The sequence below is a fragment of the Canis lupus genome, chromosome 18 (assembly GCF_003254725.2).
Source record: "Canis lupus dingo isolate Sandy chromosome 18, ASM325472v2, whole genome shotgun sequence".
NCBI lineage: Eukaryota > Metazoa > Chordata > Mammalia > Carnivora > Canidae > Canis > Canis lupus.
The window spans coordinates 34,167,522-34,190,660 of NC_064260.1; the positions used below are offsets into that span (position 1 = coordinate 34,167,522).

Consider the following 23,139-nt stretch of genomic DNA (forward strand, 5'->3'; position numbering starts at 1 on the left):
CAGAATGGAAATAAGTAGATGTTTCTACTCACAGTCCAGCACCTGTTCACCAATAAATGTCATTGTACTCAGCACCCAAAGGACTTACTTTCATTTCTTTCTTTCTTACTTTTATTCTTTCTTTTGATTATATTGTAGGTTCTTTTTCCCCTAAATATGTTTAATATGAGCACTGACTCAGCACACCCAGAATCCCCTCACAACCTAAGTGTATCCAAGTCTCACATGAGAACTTTGGTATCAAAAGTATCAATAACAAAGATCACCAACCCCATGATGAGCACTACCTTCAAGGCTCTTCACATACATGATCCCTATTCTCAAAACTAAGCCTAACAGAGTGGAGCAGGATGCCTAGACCATCTGATGCTCAGCCTCCTGACATAGCCCCTGCTATAATATTAAGTCTGAACAGTGTGGGAAGAAAATAGCTTCCTGAGGACCCAGCCCCCTAAATGCCAACAAAAAGTATAATCCAATCATGACAACTACTCTCTGTAAGGTGTGGACATGGTCCTTCCCTGGATATTCTCTTTTTCAATTTCACAACAGCTATGGGATGGGAGTATGCACGCCATTTCACACAGGTCAGAAAGAGCAAATAACATGCCCAAGATTCAAAACCAAAACCCTAACCTAAATCTGGTCATGCCTCTAATATACAGAAAATATGCCACAAAGGTACGATCAGCAAAATGCAAACTGATAAATTCCATAAGCAATCTAGGGGTTTTTCCCCTTGCACTTTTCTCTTTATCATTAAAGAGAGAAAAAGAGAAATGAGGGAGAACCTATAGATTAAAAGATACTTAAAAGACATATAGCAGATGTGGGGCTTACTGGATCCTATTTCAAACAAACTGTAAAAGCAAAAATGAAATTTATAACGTTGGATTCTATCGATATTAAGAATCATTAATTTGTTCAGAGGTGATAATGACATTTTAGTTCTGTTTTTAAAAAGTCTTTATCTGCTTTCCTTTCGGCAGCAAGATGGTGGTGCAAACTTCCAAGAAGAGGCAGTTTGTGGCTGATGGCATCTTCAGAGCTGAACTGAATGAGTTTCTCACTCGGGAGCTGGCTGAAGATGGTGACTCCAGAGTTGAGGTCAGAGTTACACCAACCAAGCCAGAAATCATTATCTTGACCACCAGGACACAGAATGTTCTTGGTGAGAAGGCTGGTGGATGTGGGAACGGACTGCTGTGGTTCAGAAGAGGTGTGGCTTCCCTGGGGGCAGTGTGTAGAGCCCCATGCTGAAAAGGTGGCCACAGGAGGTCTGTGTGCTATTGTCCAGGCCGAGTCTCTGTGTTAGAAACCTCTAGAAGGCCTTGCTGTGCAGGAGAGTGGGGCCAAAGGCTATGAGGCTATGGTGTCTGGGAAACTCCAAGGACAAAGGGCTAAATCCGCGAAGTTTGTGGATGACTCGATGATTCACAGCAGAGACTGTGTTAACCACTACGTTGACACCTCTGTGCACCACGTGCTGCTCAGACAGGGTGTGCTGGGCTCAAAGTGCAGATCATGCTTCCCTGGGACCCAAGCGGTAACACTGGCCCTGAGAAGCCTCAGCCTGGCCATATGAGCTGCCGGAACCCAAAGTTGAGATACTTCCCACCACTGCCGCCTGGGAACAGAAAAGTGCGAAGCCAGAGCCACTGCCATGCCACAGCCAGCCCCCCAGTAGAACAGGGTCTCGTTGGCAGCTGGAACGTGCTCACTCTCTTTCTCTCTCTCTCTCTAAAAATAATAAACCTTGAAAGATCTATGAATGAAAGAATATGACATCTTGCATTTTATTAAAACTTATATTAGGGGAGAAGCAGATGCTGGTGCCATTGAAACAAACTGGCTATCAGTGAATAGTCATTGAAGCTGACTGACAGGTAAATGGGGTTCATTATATTATTCTGCATATTTTGTGTATTTTTAAAATTCTCCATAATAAAATATTACCCCCCAAAAATGCCCAAGATCACACATATTGCAAATGAAGGGCAGAGTCAGGACTTGAACACAGGTGATCCAAGTCCAAATGTCAACTTCCTCCCACTCTTACTACTATACCCAGATCTCTCTACTATGTATTTATCTCATTTCAAAGCTTATGTCTCAAAAGGAAATGCCACAACAAATCATTCTTATAAGCCCAGAGTTTCTCCAAAGAAAGCCACAGAACAAGTATAAAATAGAACTGTCAGAGAAACAAGTATTAACAGGAAGATCCCTTGATACACACTTTCAAAAGCTGCACTTTGTTTGCTGTACATACAGAGCAAATCAGCAGAGAATGAGCCAACCAAGAGAACCAAGAGTCCTCTAATTAACAGATTTTTGTAAATAGGCCTTCAGAACCAAGAAGAGGAGCTGTCTGTAAGAAACACAGAAAAAGTTGTCATATGATCTAAGTAATAACGTGTATGTAAGACTTTACATAGTGCTCTCAGATTAATTAAGTCATCTTAGGCTCTCAAAAATTCCTTGAGATGAGTTAGAGTACATAGTAACACCCCTACCCTAAAAATGAAGCAAATGAGAGATAAAGAGGTCACCTGGATGGGGACTCAAAGTCACAATTTCATTAATTAATTAATTCATTCATTCATTCACTCACTCATTCATTGAATAAGCACTGACTCTCAGCCTGATTTCTATTCTAAGTGCCTGGGATATAGAGATACTGGAGACCCATGGTCTCTGGACCTCTCTGGACCGTTTAGGATTTCCCCATCCCCTTCGAACAAGAGTCCAGGAGGGCAGCCTTTCCCCTAGCCCCATCTCCTATCTACTCCCAATCTTAAGTCCCACATACATCCAGGATTCTGCAGAAACAGTGCTGGCTCTAGGGAACACTGCATTTAAAACCTGAATGGGAGCACCTGGGTGGCTCAGTGGTTGAGCATCTGCCTTTGGCTCAGGTCATGATCCTGGGGTCCTGAGATCAAGTCCCATATCAGGCTCCTCACAGGGAGCCTGCTTCTCCCTCTGCCTCGATCTCTGCCTCTCTCTCAGTGTCTCTCATGAATAAATAAATACATAATTTTTTTAAGAAGCCTGAAGGAAGACCATAATTTTCCCGGTTCAATCTCTTCTACTTGCCCTTCTCATCAGCACCCAAAGCAGGGTATGTATTTCCACATGTAATAAATTACCAAAGCAGAAAAAAAGAATGTTATCAACTTAACCCACAGATAAATAAATCACATTTACATCATTCAACTAATATTTATTGAACATTGACTATAAGCCAGGTACCTAGGGGACCAATATGATGAATATAAGACAGTCTCAGCCATCCAGGAGCCTATAATCAATAGGGGCTATAATCACATACTTAACAGCATTAGAGGCAGTGCTGTTTTGTGTCACGCACCATTGAGATTTTAACACTTAATAACTTTGAGGAGTCATAAGCTTTTCTTACTCTTTTTCTTGTTTTTCATGGCAGTGTCCACTGACCTACACCTCACTATCAGCCACATGTGCCGTATACTATAAATTCAACTCAGAAAGAGGAGGGGGCTTCGAGAGGAATGAAAAGGCATCTTACAATTTACTGAAATATAAGGACTGGCATCTCATTTGAAAGAGCTTATTTTAAAAGACAAGCACAGTCTGGGGTAAGAGGGGGGGCGGCGACAGGAGGATGCAGCTTCTGAGGAACACCTGCAAGAACAGGAGAATCCTAGCAAGGGCATTCCCAGTGCAGCGGTGGCCCACGCAAAGTGGCAGAGGGCCAAGAAAAGGGCAAAACACACCCTAGCAACTAAGAATGTAATGCATTTGGGAAGGAGCACAGAGGACAATGGTTGTTTACCATATGTGCATCTAAGAGTCACCCTGGGAGGCTTATGAACCATCCTGTGTCCCACTCCTAAGTTTCCTGATTCAGAAGGTCAGGAGCGTGGACTCACAATCCGCACCTATGGGTGGACTGTGGATAGCACTAGGAGAATCAGCAATGATGAGGTATGGTGAGAGACCTGGCAGAAGAGGAGACCAAGCTGGGCTCCAGAACACAGACTTCATGGGGCAGGGATGACACTTAGATGAGTGCCACGCAACTGCCATGATCAGAATTACAGTTGTCAAGGTCAGGTTCCCAGATGAGCAGCAGCATCACCTGGGAACCTGTCAGAAATACAAATTCTCAAACCCTGTCGCAAAATATACTGAATCAGAAACTCTAGAGTGGAATCCAATAGTCAGTATTTTAACAAGCCCTTGGGTAACCATGACGCCTGCTCAAGTATGAAGAACACAGCTCTGAGTTCATACTGGCGATGGTGTGCAATGGCCAATATTGCATTAAAATTCCCACTAACTCCATTCCTGGCTAATCTCGCATTTTTTGTTGTTATTCTGTCCTTTCTTCCCTAAAACATGGGAAATGGGCTGCAAACCAGCATGGTCAGAATGGCTTGCTAATCTGCTTTATAAGTCACTAACATTTAATGCTTGACCAAGGGTCTGTAAAAGCATTAAAATGGAAGTGCTTGGTCAGGACCTCTCAAACTTCAATGTGCTTAGGAATCACCTGCAGTTCTTGTTCAAGTGAAGATTCTGAATCCATAAGCTGGAGTGGGGGCCCAGGCTTCTGCATTTCCAGCAAACTCCAGGTGATGCTATTGTTACCAGATCACAGCACACACCTGGAGCAGCAAGAAATTACATAATTCTAGAAAGCCCCCATAGCAGGACACCATCTCCCCACCAGCTGGGCTTTTCCTCTCCAATCTGCTCCTCATCCCCACCCCCATAGTATTCCAGCCCCTCTGTCCACTCTCCCCACACACTCCCTGTGCCTTCCCTTTCCTCCTCATCAGCCCCTGAGTCCAAACATCTATTGGTACCATACCCTGCCTGAGAAGAGGGGCTTTCTGGGAGGGAGAGAAAGGAGTTAATGCGCTTCCCCAAGCACCTCCACCCTACTCCAGGGGAACTCTGGCAGGAGGAAGGATCTGGCTCATTTGTTTGCAGAGCTAACTATGCATTATTTAAAACATAAACTATCAGCTTTAGCTTCATTTGAGGCTGTAAATCAACAATCATTCCTCAGGGCTAGAGGGTCCCTTGTCACCCTCCCATGAGCTCCATCAGTGGAGAACAGTCAAAATCCCAGCTGGGACCACTGCATTAACTCAGTTAAAAAAACAAAAAACAAAAAAACGTGATGCCTGCAGACACACGTCCCTAACTAGCGCAAGTGCAATTTCATTCTGCTCCAGACGCTGCACCAGTCGCCTGCCCCACAAGCTCATCAAGTATTCTGTGGTTATGAAACGTTTATGCTAACAAAACTGCAGAGTTGCAGCTCAGGACTTCACTGTAAATATTTATTGACCACGACCATCAAGACACAGCTTCTCTTTTAACTTCAGGGTCCCTTTCCTGGTTTTCCCCACCAGGCAGTTCAATTCCCACTCTCTCTGTTCCTCCCTTAAAAAAAAAAAAAAAAAAAAAAAAAAAAAAAAAAAAAAAAAAAAAAAAAAAACTTCTTACATAAAATTGTTTTGTGAAAATCCACATGACCTCTTTAGAACAGTTCAATCAAAATTAATAAAAGATTTCTGATATACAAACTAGGACTCTTAACACGTGAGCTCGATGAGTAGGGAGTAGCTTTGTGGATGCTCTTTCTGGGCATAAGACCATAAAATGATGATTTAATCACTGGGGAATATTTATCACAAATAGTGTCAGATGATGTACTGTAAAATTTATGTGTCTAAAAGCTCGAGTGTACAATATAAAGAGATTGCTCAGATGTTTTGGACTTATTGGACTGGCTCCACTGTTTATTACACGGAGGCTTAATACTGTAATAGGCTCTCTTTGAAGATTTCCTGTTGAAAAAAAGAAATCCATTCAACAAATTATATTTACTGTGTACACTCAACAAAGGAGAAAAAAAAAAAGAGCACCACCCTGATGACTCTCTAATGAAGGACAGGGGAAAAGTCTAAGGAATAATAAATCTGACTGTAAGGAAAGATGAGGGAAAATACACCAAGAATAGAAACACTCTGTGCCTTCAAAATGGACTCAGGAACCACTAACATATCCGTAGTGTAAGCAGAAACCATCAAGCATAAAGACTGGCTAATAAAAATTTCAAGGTATGATTATAATTAGATAGCTATCCACCAACCCCATTACTCGGCTCTCATAAAGCTTGCCACTCAGCACTGAAGCAATAATCTTTTTTATTTTAGGTCGACCATCTTTATTTCTATGCTGAGAGGAAAATGTAGGAGAAAATCATAAAGAGATGCATGGGGAGCTTCTGGAATGGAAGATGAGACCTGAATTTAGTCTTAGATGCTCACAGAATCTAGGACATCAGCTAAGATGGGGTGCCCTCAACAGTACCTCAGTGCTCCCCACCAAATTCTGTGGTTATCTTCTAGACCTCCCTGCAGTGCTGTCCCCATCACTCAGTGGCTCTACAAAGGGCCTCTTTTGCTTTTAGAAAATACAAAATCTCTCCCTGACTCCTCTAATTGTCTAGTGCATATTCAGACAACCTCCAGCATAACAATCCTGGACCCATACACAGCAGAGTCCCAGATGCCAATTATAATTTCCAAAAGGACAAAAATGTGTCTACTTTCTCCCCTAGTATATCTATCCCCTGAGCCCAGGGCACAAGCCAGGCCACTGGGATGAACTCGGTATCTCCACAAGGATGAATGAAAGATTCTCAGCATATACAGCCATAACAACAACAAAAAATCTCGCTAAGGTCATGGGGCCTTGTCTGTTCAATGATTTAACAAATATTTATTAAAAACCTATTTTGGATGCTGAGACATACCAGCCAGCAAAACAGTCCCTGCCTTCATGGAGCTGATATTCCAGCTAGGAAGGCAGACAATAAATAAATGATCTCAAGGTCAGGTGATAAATATTACGACAGAAAAAAGCAACCCAGGATGAGAGGGGTGAGGAGCTCCCTAGGGCACCCCAGTAGGGTAGTTACTGGACGAGATCCCTGGTGAGCATTAGAGCAGAAATCTGAGGATGTGAGAAATGTAGTCAGCAGATTACACAGGGAAAAGCACACCAGGCAGAGGGAACAGCCTGTGCAAAGACCTTGCAAGGAGGACAGATGCAGAGACCAGAGATAAAAGGTAGAAGGAATGGCTGGAGGTGGCAGGCCAGATAATGTATGGCAATGTTCTTAAACCTGGAGTTCATAACCCACCCCTGAGTCACAAAATCAATGTATCAAGTCACCACTAGCATTTTAAAAAACGAAACAGAATAGAATGAAATAGAAATAACCAGTATGCACTGCTTATAGTCAGCCTAAATATTGTTTGGTGAAATTCTGATGTGGGGCGGGCAGTTTGCTCAGGCACATGTTGTACATCTGTGCCGCAGTACAATATAAAACGTGCTTCTCACGGTGAATTACAATAAAAAAAAAACATGAATGCAGTACTTCATAAATCTGTGCTGTCCAACACACTGGCTATTAGCCACATGTGGCTATTTAAATTTAAATTAACCAAAACTAATCAAAATTTAAAATTTGGTTCCTAGGTCACACTAGTCACATTTCAAGTGTTCGGTAGCCACATGTAGCTGGTGGCAACTGCACTGCACAGAACATTTCCATCAGAATGCAGAAAGTTCTCTTGGAAAGCAGTTATAGATTGTTCTCTGAGTCTGTGACCCCTCTAATGTCACCTAATAGAATTACAAATGTGTCTAGGATGATCAGATGAATGAGCTTTCTGAATAAAAGGCTCAGAATTTATATTGTCTCATAATACAGCTGGCATCCAGCTGGAGATAAAACCAAAATATGCTGAAAATCACCCTGACATATCCCAGCCATATGCATGGGCTGGCAACAGTCACTTGGCCTCAACTTCCTTTCCTATGAAGTAACTATTAATAAATAACCACCCATTATTTGTTTTGAATTGTAAGGATTTACTAGGGGGAGAACTACAAAATTTATAGAATTCCTAAAGGAGAGCACTTCAGGAATGAGCGCCTGACCAAGTGTGGTACAACAATGTGATTTTTAAAAATCCGTTTCCTGGCCCTGAGCAAGGGCTGAAACCAAACACAATGAAGGCATAATACCACCAAATAGGACCCTAATGATTACCAACCAGTGTTATCCTCAGAAGTCCTGCAGCCTGAGAAGCAGTGATACCTCACATGAAGAGTTGTTAGGACACCTAATTCAGGAGTGGTCACCCTACCACGGATAGGTCTGCACCCTATGGTGTCTGGGACTGGCTGCTACTTAAAGAGGGGCTTTTCCATGGTTGGGAATCATCAGTGTTTAGAGCTCCTTCACTTTGGCCCTTTCTCCTGGCAACAACATAAAGAAAGATGCCTATGGATAGGAGGGTCTCATCTCAGGCTCTGACTTCTGTGTAGCTTGGAAAGGAAATGAATGAGCCAGCACAAACAGTGTGGGCCAGGGAGCAACAACAGGGATGTGGTTGTCTCACTGGGCCCCCCAAACAGAAGCTGCTCCCCCTGAGAACAAGAAGGAGAAAGGTTTGCCTTGCATTCCACCTTCCATTGCAGCAGGACCTTGGTCCCCTTCCAGCTTCAGCCTAGATGATGTACTTGCCTTCTCGGTCCAGATGTAGGCAGGCAAAAAAGGATCCCAAACGAGTATGTTACTCAAGGATAATGCATCCATACACTTAGAAGCCAAACTGAGAACAGGTACTCTGATACCTACAACTGACAATGGGGTGGAATACGTATTTGAAATTGGAACTCTGAAAATCCACAATGTATGGCCACCATATTATGCAACCCAGATGCATATTGTGTAATCCAGCATCTAACACAGGTGCCTAGAGCATCATGGGCACTCAGGAAGTATTTTTGAATGGATAAATGATTGGATATGAAATGTGTAATACCCTACACTAACCTAACATGGCTACAACTTTGTCTTTCCGAAGCAAGAAGCAGGGAAAAGTAGACTTGCTTTGCCTAATATTTCACCAGTCTTATCAATAATGCACCGAGGAAAGAAACCATAAAGGGAAAGATTCATTGATCCGGCTATATTAAATGTCAGATGTTGAAAAACACCATAAAAATTAAAAGGAAAATGATAAATTGGGGGGAAAATAACTGCAACTATGATAAAAATTTAATCTTATGACTCTATAAAGAGGTCTTCAAATCAACAGGAAAAAATGTACAGTAGCTTAATAGAAAATGGGTGAAGAATGTGAACAGAATCTTACACACACACACAAGTAGCTAATAAACACATGAAAGAAGTTCAGTCTCCCTGCTGCTAACCAAAGAAATTCACATCAAAGCAACGATATGAATATGATACCATTTTCAACTATCAAGTTGGCAGAGGTCTTCTGTTGTTTTGCTTCATAATGACAATACCCAACATTGGCGAGGGTGTGGAGAAATCAGTTCCCTCCTACACTGTTCATGCACTTATGGAAGATAATTTGATAGCATGTGCTAAATGCCATAAAAATCTGCACTCTTTCTGATCCAGTAACTCTATTCCAGGAATTTATTCTAAAGAAATAGCCAGAGATATAATCAATGATTTATGTGAAAGACATCCATCAGATGTTTATGGGAGAGGAAACCATAAGTCGCCTATAAATCCATCAGTAGAGGGTTGTTAAGTGAACTATATTACTAGCCTATGATAGAAACTATACATCATTTTTAAAAGTTCTTTACAATATTCACAATAGCCAAGAGTTAGAAGCAACCCAAATGTCCATGGACTGATGAATGGATAAAGAAAATGTGTTATATGCATACACTTATTCAGCCTTTAAAAGGAAGAAAATCCTGACACATGCTACGCCATGGATGAACCCTGGGGATACTATGTTAAGTGAAATAAGCCAGTCACAGAAAGATAAGTACTGCAGGAGGCCACTTAGATGAGGTAGCTACCATAGTCAAATTCATAGAAACAGAAAGTAGAATAATGCTTAGCAGGGGGAAATGAGGAACTGTTGTATGATGGGCACTGAGTTTCAGATTTGCAAGATGAAAAAGTTCTGATGAAAAGATGTTTCACAACAATGTGAATGTACGTAACACTATGTACACCTAGAAAATGGTTAAGAAGGTAAATTTTGCATTATCACAATTTTTTAGAAGTTCCCTTACGAGACTATCTAGTCATCCATGGGTTATTCATTTCATAAACTGCCATACCATAAAATACACTTCATGCTAAATCCATACAGCACTTAGCTTAATTTTTGTGTGATTCTGAAGGCACTTTTAGGATGTTGCAGAAACTCATTTGTAATGATGAACTTCAAAGCTACCAATTACAATGTTAACAGACGTCTAGGCTTATGTACTAATTGAGCGTGGCAGTTAATAAAAATACTAGTTCATGGATTTACTGAATTAAGAAATCATAATGTCACAAATGCTTTGTCAACGGCTAGTTCAGGTTTTCCAGGGAGTTTAGAATATTCTGTATCCATATGCATCCAGATCCTGGAGGCTGAAAGCCCTACATGTCAACACACACAAATCTTTTGTCAGACCCCTGTCCTGGTTTTCTTTTTGTAAATGTGAGCGAACACCTCAAGTAGAGGTGCTAACTGTATTTCAGTATTCTGACCCTCACCAACAAGACAGCCTAAAAGGACAGCTCTCTGCAAAGTGCAATGCAGCTTCTGGACATCGGTGTGGCACAAAGTCCACACCAATTCATGTAGACCTTTGAAGACATTAATTTTTTCATTATTATTGTTTTTTCATTGCTTCCCCGGCACCTGAAACAGTTTTAATAAAGATAAAATATACTTTATCCAACAAATAAGATAATTAATCACATAGATTTTACTACAATAAAGACCAAAGATGGGGATCCCTGAGTGGCTTAGCAGTTTGGTGCCTGCCTTCGGCCCAGGGTGTTATCCTGGAATCCCAGGATCGAATCCTACATCAGGCTCCCTGCATGGAGCCTGCTTCTCCCTCTGCCTGTCTCTCTGCCTCTCTTTCTCTCTGTGTCTTTCATAAATAAATAAAAAAATCTTAAAAAAAAAAAAAAGACCAAAGTCAACAGAAGTTTTAGATACGGCTGACCCTTGGACAACAAGAGGTTTGAACTGCACGGGTTCACTTGTACATGGAATTTTTACAGTATAGTACTATAAAAGTATTTTCTCGGGATCCCTGGGTGGCGCAGCGGTTTGGTGCCTGCCTTTGGCCCAGGGCACGATCCTGGAGACCCGGGATCGAATCCCACGTCGGGCTCCCGGTGCATCAAGCCTGCTTCTCCCTCTGCCTGTGTCTCTGCCTCTCTCTCTCTCTGTGACTATCCTAAATAAATAAATAAAATATTTTTAAAAATATTTTTTAAAAAAAGTATTTTCTCTTCCTTTGATGTTCTTTTAAAGATTTTATTTATTTATTTATTATTTATTTATTTATTTATTTATTTATTTGAGAGAGATAGAGAGAGCATGAGTGAGGTGGAGGGGCAAAGGGAGAGGGAGAAGCAGATGCCCATCTGAGCAGGGAGCCTGAAGCAGGGTCAAACCCTTGACCCTAGGATCATGACCTGAGTTGAAGGCAGATGCTTAACTGACTGAGCCACCCAGGTGCCCTTGCCTTGTGAGTTTTTTAAGATTTTCTTTTCTCTAGTTTATTTTATTATAAGAATGCAATATATAATAACATGCAAAATACGTGTTAATCAATTATTTATATCATTGGTAAGGCTCCCAGTCAACAATAGATTATTAGTAGTTAAGCTTTGGGGGATGGGTGGGGGGATGGGGTGACTGGGTGATAGGCACTGAGGGGGGCACTTGACAGGATGAGCACTGGATGTTATACTACATGCTGGCAAACCGAACTTATAAAAAAATATACAAAAAAAAAAGCTTTGGGGAAATCAAATATTATTTTGGATTTTTTAATACACAGGGATCAGTATCCCTAACCCATCCCCTGTGTTGTTCGAGGATCAAGTGTATTTACATATTTTGCTAAGTGACAGTATAACAATTCTAAATGAGCATTGTTGTTTTTTTTTTTTTTTTTTTTTTTTTTTTTTTTTTTTTTGTTAGAACAACTCAGCAAAATAAAATTCCGGTTTATTGTTGGACAACATTGTTTCACACATACATCAAACAGGCCAAAAAAAATAAACAGCAACTTCATAGACAAAAAAGGAAAAAAAGAAACCTTTTATCTTTGGCCTTTTTAACCATCTCATACAAACCAACTACTTATAGTACAGCTAAGTACATACACAAAAAAAGTTACTGGAATGCTCGGAATAAGATTGTTTTTTTGTTGTTGTTTTTGCTTTTTTTACAAGGTTTTTTTTCTCCTTTGAGATTATAATGAACATGGTCACACCACAAGTAAAGTCAGAAGTAGGACAGAGAACGCTCCGAAGGCTGGTTTGGTCATCCGAGATCATTAAAAATGGCTGACCCCTAACAATATGTACAAAAATATAAAATGTAAATAAAAAATACAAACAAATTTTCCTTTTTAAAGTACTTTTAAGAAAAAAAGCAGGGCCTTGGAAGTTTTGGTTCTTTTTTCCTCCCCTGTTGCAAATTCACGTTGTGGTTTTGGTTGGGTGGCGGAGAGCGTGTGTCATCTGCGGGTGGCGCTGCCCGCGTTGGGCAGGCGGGCGGGACTCTCTACTCGAAGGTGACCACGTTTAGATTCTGAGACGGGAAGTGGAGGGTGAATAGGTCACGGTGGCCTTTTTTTTGTTAAGTTTAACTTTTCCTTTTTTTTTTGCTGTCTAGTCATCCTCATCAGTCTTCTGCTTCTTGGTGTCGACGTCGTCATCCTCATCGTCTTCAGCTGCCCGTTTGCCCGTAGCTGCCTCGGCCTCCTCATCTTCATCTCCATCCTCTTCCTCTCCATCACCTTCCTCCTCCTCCTCTTCTTCCTCCCCGCCTTCCTCCTCTTCTTCATCTACCTCATTGTCAGCCTCCTGCTCCCCATTTTCCTCATTAGCGTTCCCATTAGCAGGCGCGTCTCTTCCATTCTCTGCCTCCTCCACAACTTCCTTCTTCTCCTTTAAGTCCTTGGTGGTGATCTCGGAGCTGGTGTCCACGGCCGCGTCTGACATGATGGGGCACGCCGGTGATCCGATGCAGCGGATTAAAAAGAGAGCAAGAGTTCGAGGACTCTGGCGAGGGAGCTGCCGGAGTCCGCGGAGGCGGAGGAGGCGCGCGGCGGAGGTGGTTGCGGCGAACGGGGAGCCGGACACAGGAACAATGCAAAGATGGCTTTTCAGAGCAGCCAGTGGGCTAAATGAGCATTGTTGAGGGAAAACATCTTCTCCTAGAATTAATTATTCTAAATCCACATCTAACAAAAGTCATGTTCCATAACTCACTCTGTGGAATGTTAATAGACACTTTTTTAAAAAAGATTTTTAAATTTTTTTTTTATTTATTCATGAGATACACAGAGAGAAAGGCAGAAACATAGGCAGAGGGAGAAGCAGGATTCCTGCAGAGACTCGATCCCAGGACCCCAGGATCACAACCTGAGCCAAAGGCAGAGGCTCAACCACTGAGCCACCCAAGCATCCCTTAATAGGCATTCTTAATAAAAGGAGTCCATATTCAAATAAATTGGGGAAACTGGGGTAAACAAAGTAAAACTGGTTTCTCTGAGGCCAAACCTCCGTAAAGACACTCATTACTATATGACACTATATACTTCAGGACTAATACTAGAGCAAGGCAAGGACCCAGAAATACCACTTCTTGCCCCAATATAGAATCCAGGATCGTCCAGCCCACACAGTCTTATTTATAGCAAGTTTGTAAGGGTGTTAGTATTTCAGGGAATGCCTATATTAGCAGGATTTGGCCAATATACTTAGTCTGTAAAACAAGACTCAAGAACAATACATGTAATCCTTTTTACAATCTGGATGTATACAACAGGAGTTACTCATATGATAACCCAAGGAGACAAGTTTCCAACAGCCACTGGACATAATGTTGGGAAAACATACAGGCTTTTCTTCCTGTGTAGTTCATATAAAATATTCATGTAAGAAATAGAACACTAGCTGATTTAAACATCATCATTTTTATTGGCTGTAACACAGGCTTAGAAACCTTTAACTCTGGGATCCCTGGGTGGCGCAGCAGTTTGGCGCCTGCCTTTGGCCCAGGGCGCGATCCTGGAGACCCCGGATCGAATCCCACATCGGGCTCCCGGTGCATGGAGCCTGCTTCTCCCTCTGCCTGTGTCTCTGCCTCTCTCTCTCTCTCTCTCTCTCTATCATAAATAAATAAAAATTAAAAAAAAAAAAAAAAAAAAGAAACCTTTAACTCTAATGGAAATTAAATGCTTTGCATTTAAGATGTTTCCTACTCTGACCTTTAAACATTAAAATAACTAGAAGCACCACAAAGCTGAAAGGATAATGTTTCGCTTACCCCGGTGCTACGTTTCAGACCTGCAGTTGTTAAGTATAAGATGGTCTTACCTTCAAGGTCAAAAAGGACAAGACGTCCTGTGTGTAGCTGGAAGGGCAGGCATGATGAACCACAGGAACCCTCTTCCCCACAAAAGAGGCAAGAGAAGGCTCATATGGAGGACACCCTGCATGCCTGACATCCAGCAAATCTGAAAGTCTGACTTGATTTCTCAATAATTCTCAGTGATACTCAGTCTGCGCTGGGGAGCACATGTGATTTTTACCTAATATGAACGCACTGCTTCTGAAAAATGTAAATACACTGAACGCCAGGCAGAAGGACCAGAGGAGCGAACTCCTTAAAAAAGAAAACTCTAACAAACTCTCCCTTTGTCATGTTTAGTGTTACCAGCACTTGGGTCCCTGCCCTTTGATTTGATTTACAAATCAGTAGAGCAAAATTTAAGGATAAATAAAAATGAAAATAAAGCAAAACAAACAAGGTTGGGCAAAATGAACCAAGAGTTTCCAGTTTTTAATTTTGCCAAACAAGGGCATTTAAACATTAAAACGAAATCACCACCACCACAAAATTCCTACCACGCACTAGCGGAGAGATTCGTGTGAAATCCTGGCTGCACCAAAGAATCGCCTGGGGAGCACCACACCCACACTAGTACCTGGTCTGTCCCAGATTCTGATTCAGTTACCTGAGGGCAGCCAGGACTCTATCCCTTCTAAAAGCTCCCCAAGTGGCTCTAATGTGCAGCTGGGGTTGAGAATCATCATTTCATAACAGAAAAGGCATTTTGAGACCGAGAAAGAAAGAGCATAATCTCAGATTATGGATGACTATTAAAAATAAATAAAATTAGGGTACCTGGCTCAGTCGGTTAAGTGTTTGCCTTCTGCTCGGGTCATGACCTCAGGGTCCTGGGATCAAGTCCCATGTTGGGCTCCCTGCTCAGCAGAGCGTCTGCTTCTCCCTCTCTCTCTGTCCCCCACTGCCCTCCCTCCACCACCACCACCACCCCAGCTCTACTCAGGCTCTCTCTCTATCAAATAAATAAAATCTTTCAGATATAGATAGATAGATAAAATTAGACTTCTGAAAAATATATTACATTAACTTTGTATTTCTCATTCACCTTTAACAACCTAGGCTAAAGAATTTGTGGACCAGCAGGTGAAGGTATTAGGTCTACACTAACAGACCACACTTCCCCACCTCTCACTCCATCCGTAAACCCTCACAACCTGGCTTGTGTCCTCTCCACTCCACCAAAGCAGCCCTTGCAAAGCCCAAGAAGGAATCTAAGGTAGCCAAACCCATTCACTTTTCCTACTTTCTCCTAATTCCATAACTTTGCAGCACTTCCCAGAGTGGGCTAGTCCTGCCTTCCTGAAACTGTGTCCTTCCTGGCCTGCGAGACAATTCACTACATCCCAAACACGTCTGCAAATCCTTGCTTCTGGTTTTGCTCATCCTGCTCCCTTTTCTTGGAACTCCCTTCTTCCTCCTCCATGGACCCAGATCCTACACCTAGTCCAAGGACAAAGTCTTGGACTTTGACACTTCTACCCATCCCCATCTGTGTTCTGTGCGTGGGTCCACAGGGAACCTAGTAGAATTTAAAATGCAGGATTCATTTCAAGGGGTAAGATGAGGTCATGGGCTGAAAAGCCAACCTCAAGGTCAAAAGCTATGAAGACTGAAAATCTTGGAAAGCAGAGCACCAGAGGTTCTGAGGCACCTATTTCAGAACCCAGATGATTAACATCCTCCATTGGAATAAGAAACTTTTAACAAGACCCAAGCCAGATACTAAGTAGCTTATGATAACAGTTGCCTTTTTCTGGAGTCATTTCCTAGGCATGGCCTAGGAACAGGAAATTCACCATCACACTTAACCCTGGTAACTCCACCAGGAATATTACTGCCCCATTCACATATTAGCCTTGGGGTTAAGAGACTTGCCCAAGAGCACCTAGCTAGTGAATGGCCCAGCCAGCATGTGAGCCCACCCCTTTGTGGTCCCAAACCTTGGGAAAATCTCTCTGCTACAGTGCACTGCCTCCTTTAATGCTAACTTGTCCAAGCCTTAGCTTCCTCTTCCAAAAAAAAATTAGGGGGTTGGTCTTCATTAGTCCCATGGTCCATGCTCCACATCTAACATCCACCGTTCTGTGAAAAAGAAGAGTGGGGGCAGAGGCAGGCATAGCAGAGGGCCACAAATAAAAAGAAATAAAAGAAAGGCAGCAGTAATAGAGAGGAGATTGAGAAAAGACAAAATGGCTTTTGTGACCCCGGCCAGCCCAGACTCCCTTGGGTTTGTTCCTGACTGTTTCAAGTTTTTTTTATTTTTCATACTCTGAGACTGGGTGAAAGGTAACTCTATAGTGTATTGAGCTTTCCTTCCAAATCTCATCCCAAAATACCCTGAGGACTTACAGAAAACCACTATGGAAATAAAAGTACAGGGAAGGGAAAAAAAAAAAAAAAGAGGCAAGAATACACTAGAAAAGAAAGCTTGGGGTTTTCACTTTGAACTGAGAAAGAGGATTATGATAATGATCAAGTGAAGTCATTCAAAAGGGGTGTTTTCCAAAGAAAGAGAATAAATGAGGAATTAGAACAGAAAGGAAAAAGCAAGCAGAGTGACCTTGATTTAGCAACTGATCTGTATTGATTTTCTTTCACCTTCGTTCTTGATTCTGGGAAAAGTCACAATCCAAACTGTGTGACATTGGAGCCTACCCTTAATGGTATTAGTGGATTAACAAAAATGTCCATGAAGCACAACAGAGGAGGGAAATATCTTGGAAGAAATGCTACCTCCTTTAATCACCAGGAAAACCAGCAAGAAAAAAAGAACTCAGTGGAAACCTTCAGGATGGTAAATGTCCTCTATCTTGCTTTCTTGCAAAAAGCCCTTTAGAGAAAAGTATTATGAACCACCCGCTTTCTGACCCTGATGAAGAATTCTGCAAAGCCACTAAGCCAATACATTAGTACACCAACCTTCAAGAGTCTGGGGTTTCACAAAGTGTCAGTGTTGACATGATTTGGTCTCAGTGTTGGAGGCATGGAAACAAACACAGGTGTTATGACACCTGCCCTCTGTACCCCTGGCACCTAAACACTGACCTTTATGTTATTTTACAGGAGAAAAAGTTTTCCACGCAAGCAGCTTTTGGCCTTTTTTAGAGTTCAGTTTAAGGGCAGGACACCTAATCTTAAGGTGGTGAGGTAACCAACCCTTTAACACGAAAATCTGTGTTACCTTGGACATAGAGAGCTGGGATACAGAGATGTGCAAAAAAATGGCACACACAAGATATATATACACACACATATATGTATATGTATATACATATATACAAGATATATATATATACACACATATACATATATAGAAAGGAGAGAGATGGATGGATATATATATATATATATATCAAGAGAGAGAGATGGATGGAGATAGATGGATAGATAGATATCCCAAAAGTGACTGGTCCAAATCCAAGGTCATATAGTTGACAAGTGGCAAAGCCCCCTGCATTTCACTTCCTGCTTATAATTTAATTCCTACCCTCTATTGTTCCTCAAACAGTTATTGGTTAAAAGAACTTCTCTCTTAATCCAAAACATATTAGCTATTGTTCATTTAAGAAAAGAAGGTGCAGCAAAAGGTACTTTCCGATCTTTATTTTTTGAATACAACAAATATTTACTTCTCATTTCAGAAAGTCAAATTTACTATAATTTCTCTTTCTCTAGAAGGTAGATAACAAAGTAAAAGGGGAACTTCATATTATCTTCACAGCTCTTAAGAAGGGAGTTATCTTATTTAGGAGGATGTAAAAAAACTTGATGACCTCCTTGGGCTTGGAAGATTAGACACATCCCCCCCCCACCCCAAATGCAGGATCATTGAGAGTATGAAGTGACCAAAAAAACATCAACAACTCTCAGTGAAAACTGCTGAGGACTTTGAGGGGTTGGAGATGAAAGGGAAGAGAGAAGAGAGAAAGATGGCAGCAAAAGGCTGAGGGTTTTTAGAGTGGGTCAGAGAACCCGTCAGAACAGGGACACAGCATGAACTTTTTAAAAGCCATTTGCCTGCTTTGCAGTGCAAATCTTTTGGACTCCCCAACTCTCATTAAAGTCTTCTTGCCAAAGGCAACAAAAGCAAAAACAAACTTGTGGAATGTATCAAACTAAAAAGTTTCTTCCCAGCAAAGGAAACCATCAACAAAAAGAAAAGGCAACCCACTAACATGGGAGAAAATATCTGCAAATCATATATCTGATAAGAAGTTAATATCCAAAATACATAAAGAACTCATACAACTCAGTAGCAAAAAAAAACAATCCAACTTAAAAATGGGCAGAGGAACTGAACGTTTTCCAAACAGGACATACAAATGCCCAACAGGTACATGCAAAGGTAATCACCATCACTAATCATCTGGGAAATATAAATCAAAGCCACAATGAGCCATCACCTTACACCTGTTACAATGGCTATCATCAAAAAGACAAGAGACAACAAGTATTGATGAGGATGTGGAGAAAAGGGAACCCTTGTGCATTGGTGATGGGAATGTAAATTGGTAGTCACTATGGAAAACAGTCTAGAGGTGTCTCAAAAATTTAAAAACAGAACGACCGTATGATCTAGCAATTTCACTTCTGAGTATTTATCAAAAGGAAACAAAAACACTGTCAAAAAGATATTTGCACCTCCACCTCATAGCATAATTTACAATAGCCAAGACATGGAAACAATCTAAGAGTCCATCAACAGATAAATGGATAAAGAAAATGTGATATGGGGTCACCTGGATGGTTCAGTCTCTTGAGTATCTGCCTTCAGCTCAGGTCATGATCCCAGGGTTCTGGGATCATTCCCCGTACTGGGCTTCCTGCTCAGCGGAGAGTCTGCTTCTCCCCCTGTTGGCTTGTGCTCTCTCTCTCTCTCTCTTTTTCTCTCCCTCTCAAATAAATAAAATCTTAAAAAAAAAATGTGATATGTATATATCCTATGCTACACACACACACACACACACACACACACACACAGAGGAATATCATGCAGCCACAAAAAGAAGGAACTCTTGCCATCTGTGACAACATGGATAAACCTTGAGGGCATTATGCTAAGTAAAATTAGTCAGACAAAGATAAATACTATATAAGCTCACTTATATAAGGAATCTAAACTCATAGAAACAGCTGATCTGCAGTCCCCAGAGTCTGAGTGAGGATTAGGGATGGGTGAAATGGGTGACTGTGATTAAAAGGTACAAATTTCCCAGTTATAAGATAAATAAGTTCTGGGGATGTAATATAAAAAATGTTTTTCTTAATTAAAAACTAAAGTTTTCTGCGTACTTACAAATGCTTGGTTCATACATGCTTTTAAAGAAATTAATAAAAAGGACCAAATTCCATATGCACTAGATGACCAAGTGAAGGACAAGGGCAGAGAGCACCGAAACTGAGCTCACTCCGCGCAAGCAGAAGCTCAAAGGCAGAAGCGAGTTTAAGAACATAAGCTCCTGAAAACTGGCAGACAGCTTAGAGCCTTATACGTCTACCTGCAGGCAACAGGGGAGCTCGAGCCAACCTAAAAGCAGAGTTTACGGAGCAAGAAGACCTTATCTGGCATCTGGGTACATGAAAGCAAAGGTTAACCAAAGAGTTCCAGGAGGCAAAAAAAAAAAAAAAAAAAAAAAAAAAGAACAAGAAGAATCAAGCAGTAGCAAACTCACTGCTTCCTGGAAGGTGCCCTGAATCTTTTCAATCAGGTCCGTGAAGATGATGCAGTGGGAGGTAATAATCCCTTCAGTGCAGTATAGGGATGGGGGGGGGGGGTAGGGGGGGCTTAAGAAAGAAAAGTACAAAAGAAAAAAAGAAAGAAAAGTACAGAGCAGAGAGCAAATGTCAAGCCTCCCAGAATTTCAGGGCTCCCGGGAGCTTGGCTAAGGCTGTCAAGATTTCTGCTGCATTACAACATGTTAGCAAGGGTAAGCGTGTGCTGCAGCCCCCCATCCACACGCACCTGTCTGTGAGACCTACGAGGTCATACAATTTGGACCAAAGATCAGTTGAAAACAGAGACACCAAATGGAAAGCCTAGGGGTCCCGGCAGCCACCCCTCCTGCGCACATGCACATTCGTGTGCCCAGATGGCCTGCGCACGTGTGAGGCATTCGTGGGAGTCTGCAGGAGCCCCCTCCCCTCCCAGCCATTCTGAAAGCGAGCCAAGCAAATTAAAGCAACACTCAGTTACTAACAGAAACGCGAACAGCAGGTGGGTTGGGTTTGTGGGATTTTGGATTATATTTTTCTCTTCTCTGCATGTCAGGGGGGAACAACGTGGTTTTGTTAGATTCACACACACAAAAAAAAAATTAAAATTAAATTGTATTTTGTTATTAAAACAAAACAAAAAAGACTCATCACAATGATCATCTTTTGTTCTTCAACTCTTAATAGTAAAGAGTTTTGCTCTAACTGCCCGAATCACTCAAAGGAGTGGGCCACATGGGTAATAATAAATAACCCTACTTGGAGAAATCATGAGCCTTCCTTGGAGCAGACCAGGTCCATAAGCTGACGGGTATACAGCCTTCACCTTCTGAAAACAGGGCTGATGTCACCCAAGCACACAGATAAGATACTATTTGTAGTGCGGGTTTCGGCTCTTTTGAAAACATAACATATAGGGAGATACCAAAAAAGACAGTACCAGAAAAGAGGATATTCAACTTGAATTTTTTTTTTTTGTTAATTTGCTACGACAGTTTTATTTGAATCGTATGTTATTCAAAACCACTGTTTATATCATTTCCTAGCTCAACATAATTTTGGTCATCTTGTTAAGTCTTTTCAGCTACTTCCTACACAACCCCTTCCACAAACCTAATGTAAGGTTTTCTATTATATATTTTGGCCTCAATACATTTATGATATTTATTCCATTTACATCAATGTTTTATTGATACTCTATTTCTATTTTCCATTCTTCTTCTCTGGATTGGAAGACCCATGAGGGCAAGAATATTTATTCTGTTCCCCACTATTTTCTTCATTCCAATTACCAAGGACAGTTGTTGAATAAATGACCTGATATCTAACAAAAACATTTTTTCCCTCATTTGTTATTTTATTTGACTTCAAATAAGGTTTCATTCACCTCCTTCACCAAGCAAATCCTTTTTACGGTGCCTCACCTGGTTTTTCCTTCCTGCATTGTACAAGAGATTTAAAGGATCCATTTCACTCTCCCTGAGAGTCTACAAGTATTAACTTCATTTAACAACAAGCAATACAGGACCTGTCAGCTGACATAAAGGGTCCACATTCAAAATAATTATCACTAGTTTTTGTGTTTGGGTGTGCCAAACTGGCAATGTCAAATCCCACTGAAAATAAATGATCTAAATCAGTGGTTATGAAATCGGTTTTCTTCATCAAGCCCCCTTGGAAAGCAGAGTGCCAACGAAGTTCCTCTCTCCCAGAAAAAATGCAGGTATGGTATCCACTAAATTTAAACACATAAAAAAAAAATAAATAAAATAAATAAATAAATTTAAACACATAATCTTAAGGATTTATAGACACACACACACACACACACACACACACCCCTTCCTTCGGGTGGTGTTTTTCTAAGTATGGATTGTGATGCATTGCTGGATCATGAAATCAAGTTAGTGGGTCATGACCAGCCTAGAAGTAAAAGGAAGAAAAGGAGTAAGGAAGGAAGAGGAAAGAAGAGAAAGAAAAGAAGGGAAGAAGGAAGAGTATTATTTCCCAGCACTTTTGTTCAGTGGTGGACGTGTGTGTGTGCGTGCACACGTGTGGATGTGAGCGCCAAACCAAAATAAAAAATGTAGTTCTTATTGTGTATTGCCATCAAAATAATTTAGGAGAGAATACTCTAGGGGTTCATGGGCGCCTGATCCAAATGATTAAGGATGAAACTATCATCTTCCTTGGTTGCCAAGATCCCCAGGAAAGAATACTGCCTCTTGTGGGAGTTTAAGCCAGAAGAGGGATCTGTGCCAAGGCAGAGGTGTGAAACAGAATGCCGAGTTTGAGGTACTCCCAGAAATGAAGCCTGATGGGCACAGGGCACAAGGACTCCAGCGGGGGGGGCCCTTGCAGCTAGAGGAGGCCCAACTTCATTCCACAAACCAAACCCAGGTGGGTGACATAGACAGTAAAGCGCACCTGGGAAGGGAGGGTCTGTGACTAACTGGAGAGGGTACACCCCACTAAGAGGCACAGATGTCTTTCTGTCCAGCCAGCTGCTGGCCTAGAGGAATGCCGAAGCCAGAGAGCCAAAATTTCCGGTTTTCAAAGGTAAGCGAGAAATCTAGAGTTGTTAACATGAAATGTTCTGATTTGCAATATAGGCAAGTGAAGCCAAAAGAAAATTGCTTTTCTGGTGCAGACTAATGCTAGGAGTCAAATAAAACCCCATCTGTGGGCTGGACACAATTTTCAGCCCTAGGCTAAGGAAGGAAATGTAATTTGTTTTCTGATCTAGAAAGACCTACGGAAGATGAACTGAGGCGGGAAGGAGGAGAGAGACCACATAGGAGGCTACAGAAATCACCAGATGGGAGATCTCAGGGGCCTGAGCAAAGGCTGTAGGAGGAAGGGAGGACACAGGAAATATTAAGGAGACAGAACCGAAGGACCAATTAGATGTGCC

The 23,139-nt window shown here is 41.6% G+C and overlaps 2 protein-coding genes and 1 pseudogene across 7 annotated transcripts in view; 1 reads left to right on the top strand and 2 right to left on the bottom strand.

Moving 5' to 3' along the window:
• The window catches only part of KIAA1549L (KIAA1549 like), a 268,498-nt gene that overhangs the window by 220,281 nt on the left and 25,078 nt on the right, over window positions 1-23,139 (bottom strand). The gene's annotated exons all lie outside the window — the stretch shown is intronic.
• On the top strand, window positions 994-1,760 carry LOC112663085 (40S ribosomal protein S3-like; annotated as a pseudogene).
• Window positions 12,078-13,286, bottom strand: LOC112663440 (prothymosin alpha). The gene has a single exon (XM_025452425.3). It carries the CDS (start codon window positions 13,097-13,099, stop codon window positions 12,767-12,769), a length of 333 nt encoding a protein of 110 aa, XP_025308210.1. The 5' UTR covers window positions 13,100-13,286; the 3' UTR covers window positions 12,078-12,766.

What these genes read in the sequence shown, in the direction of transcription:
- LOC112663440 (XM_025452425.3), bottom strand. Translation starts at nt 13,099, where the DNA reads ATGTCAGACGCGGCCGTGGACACCAGCTCCGAGATCACCACCAAGGAC.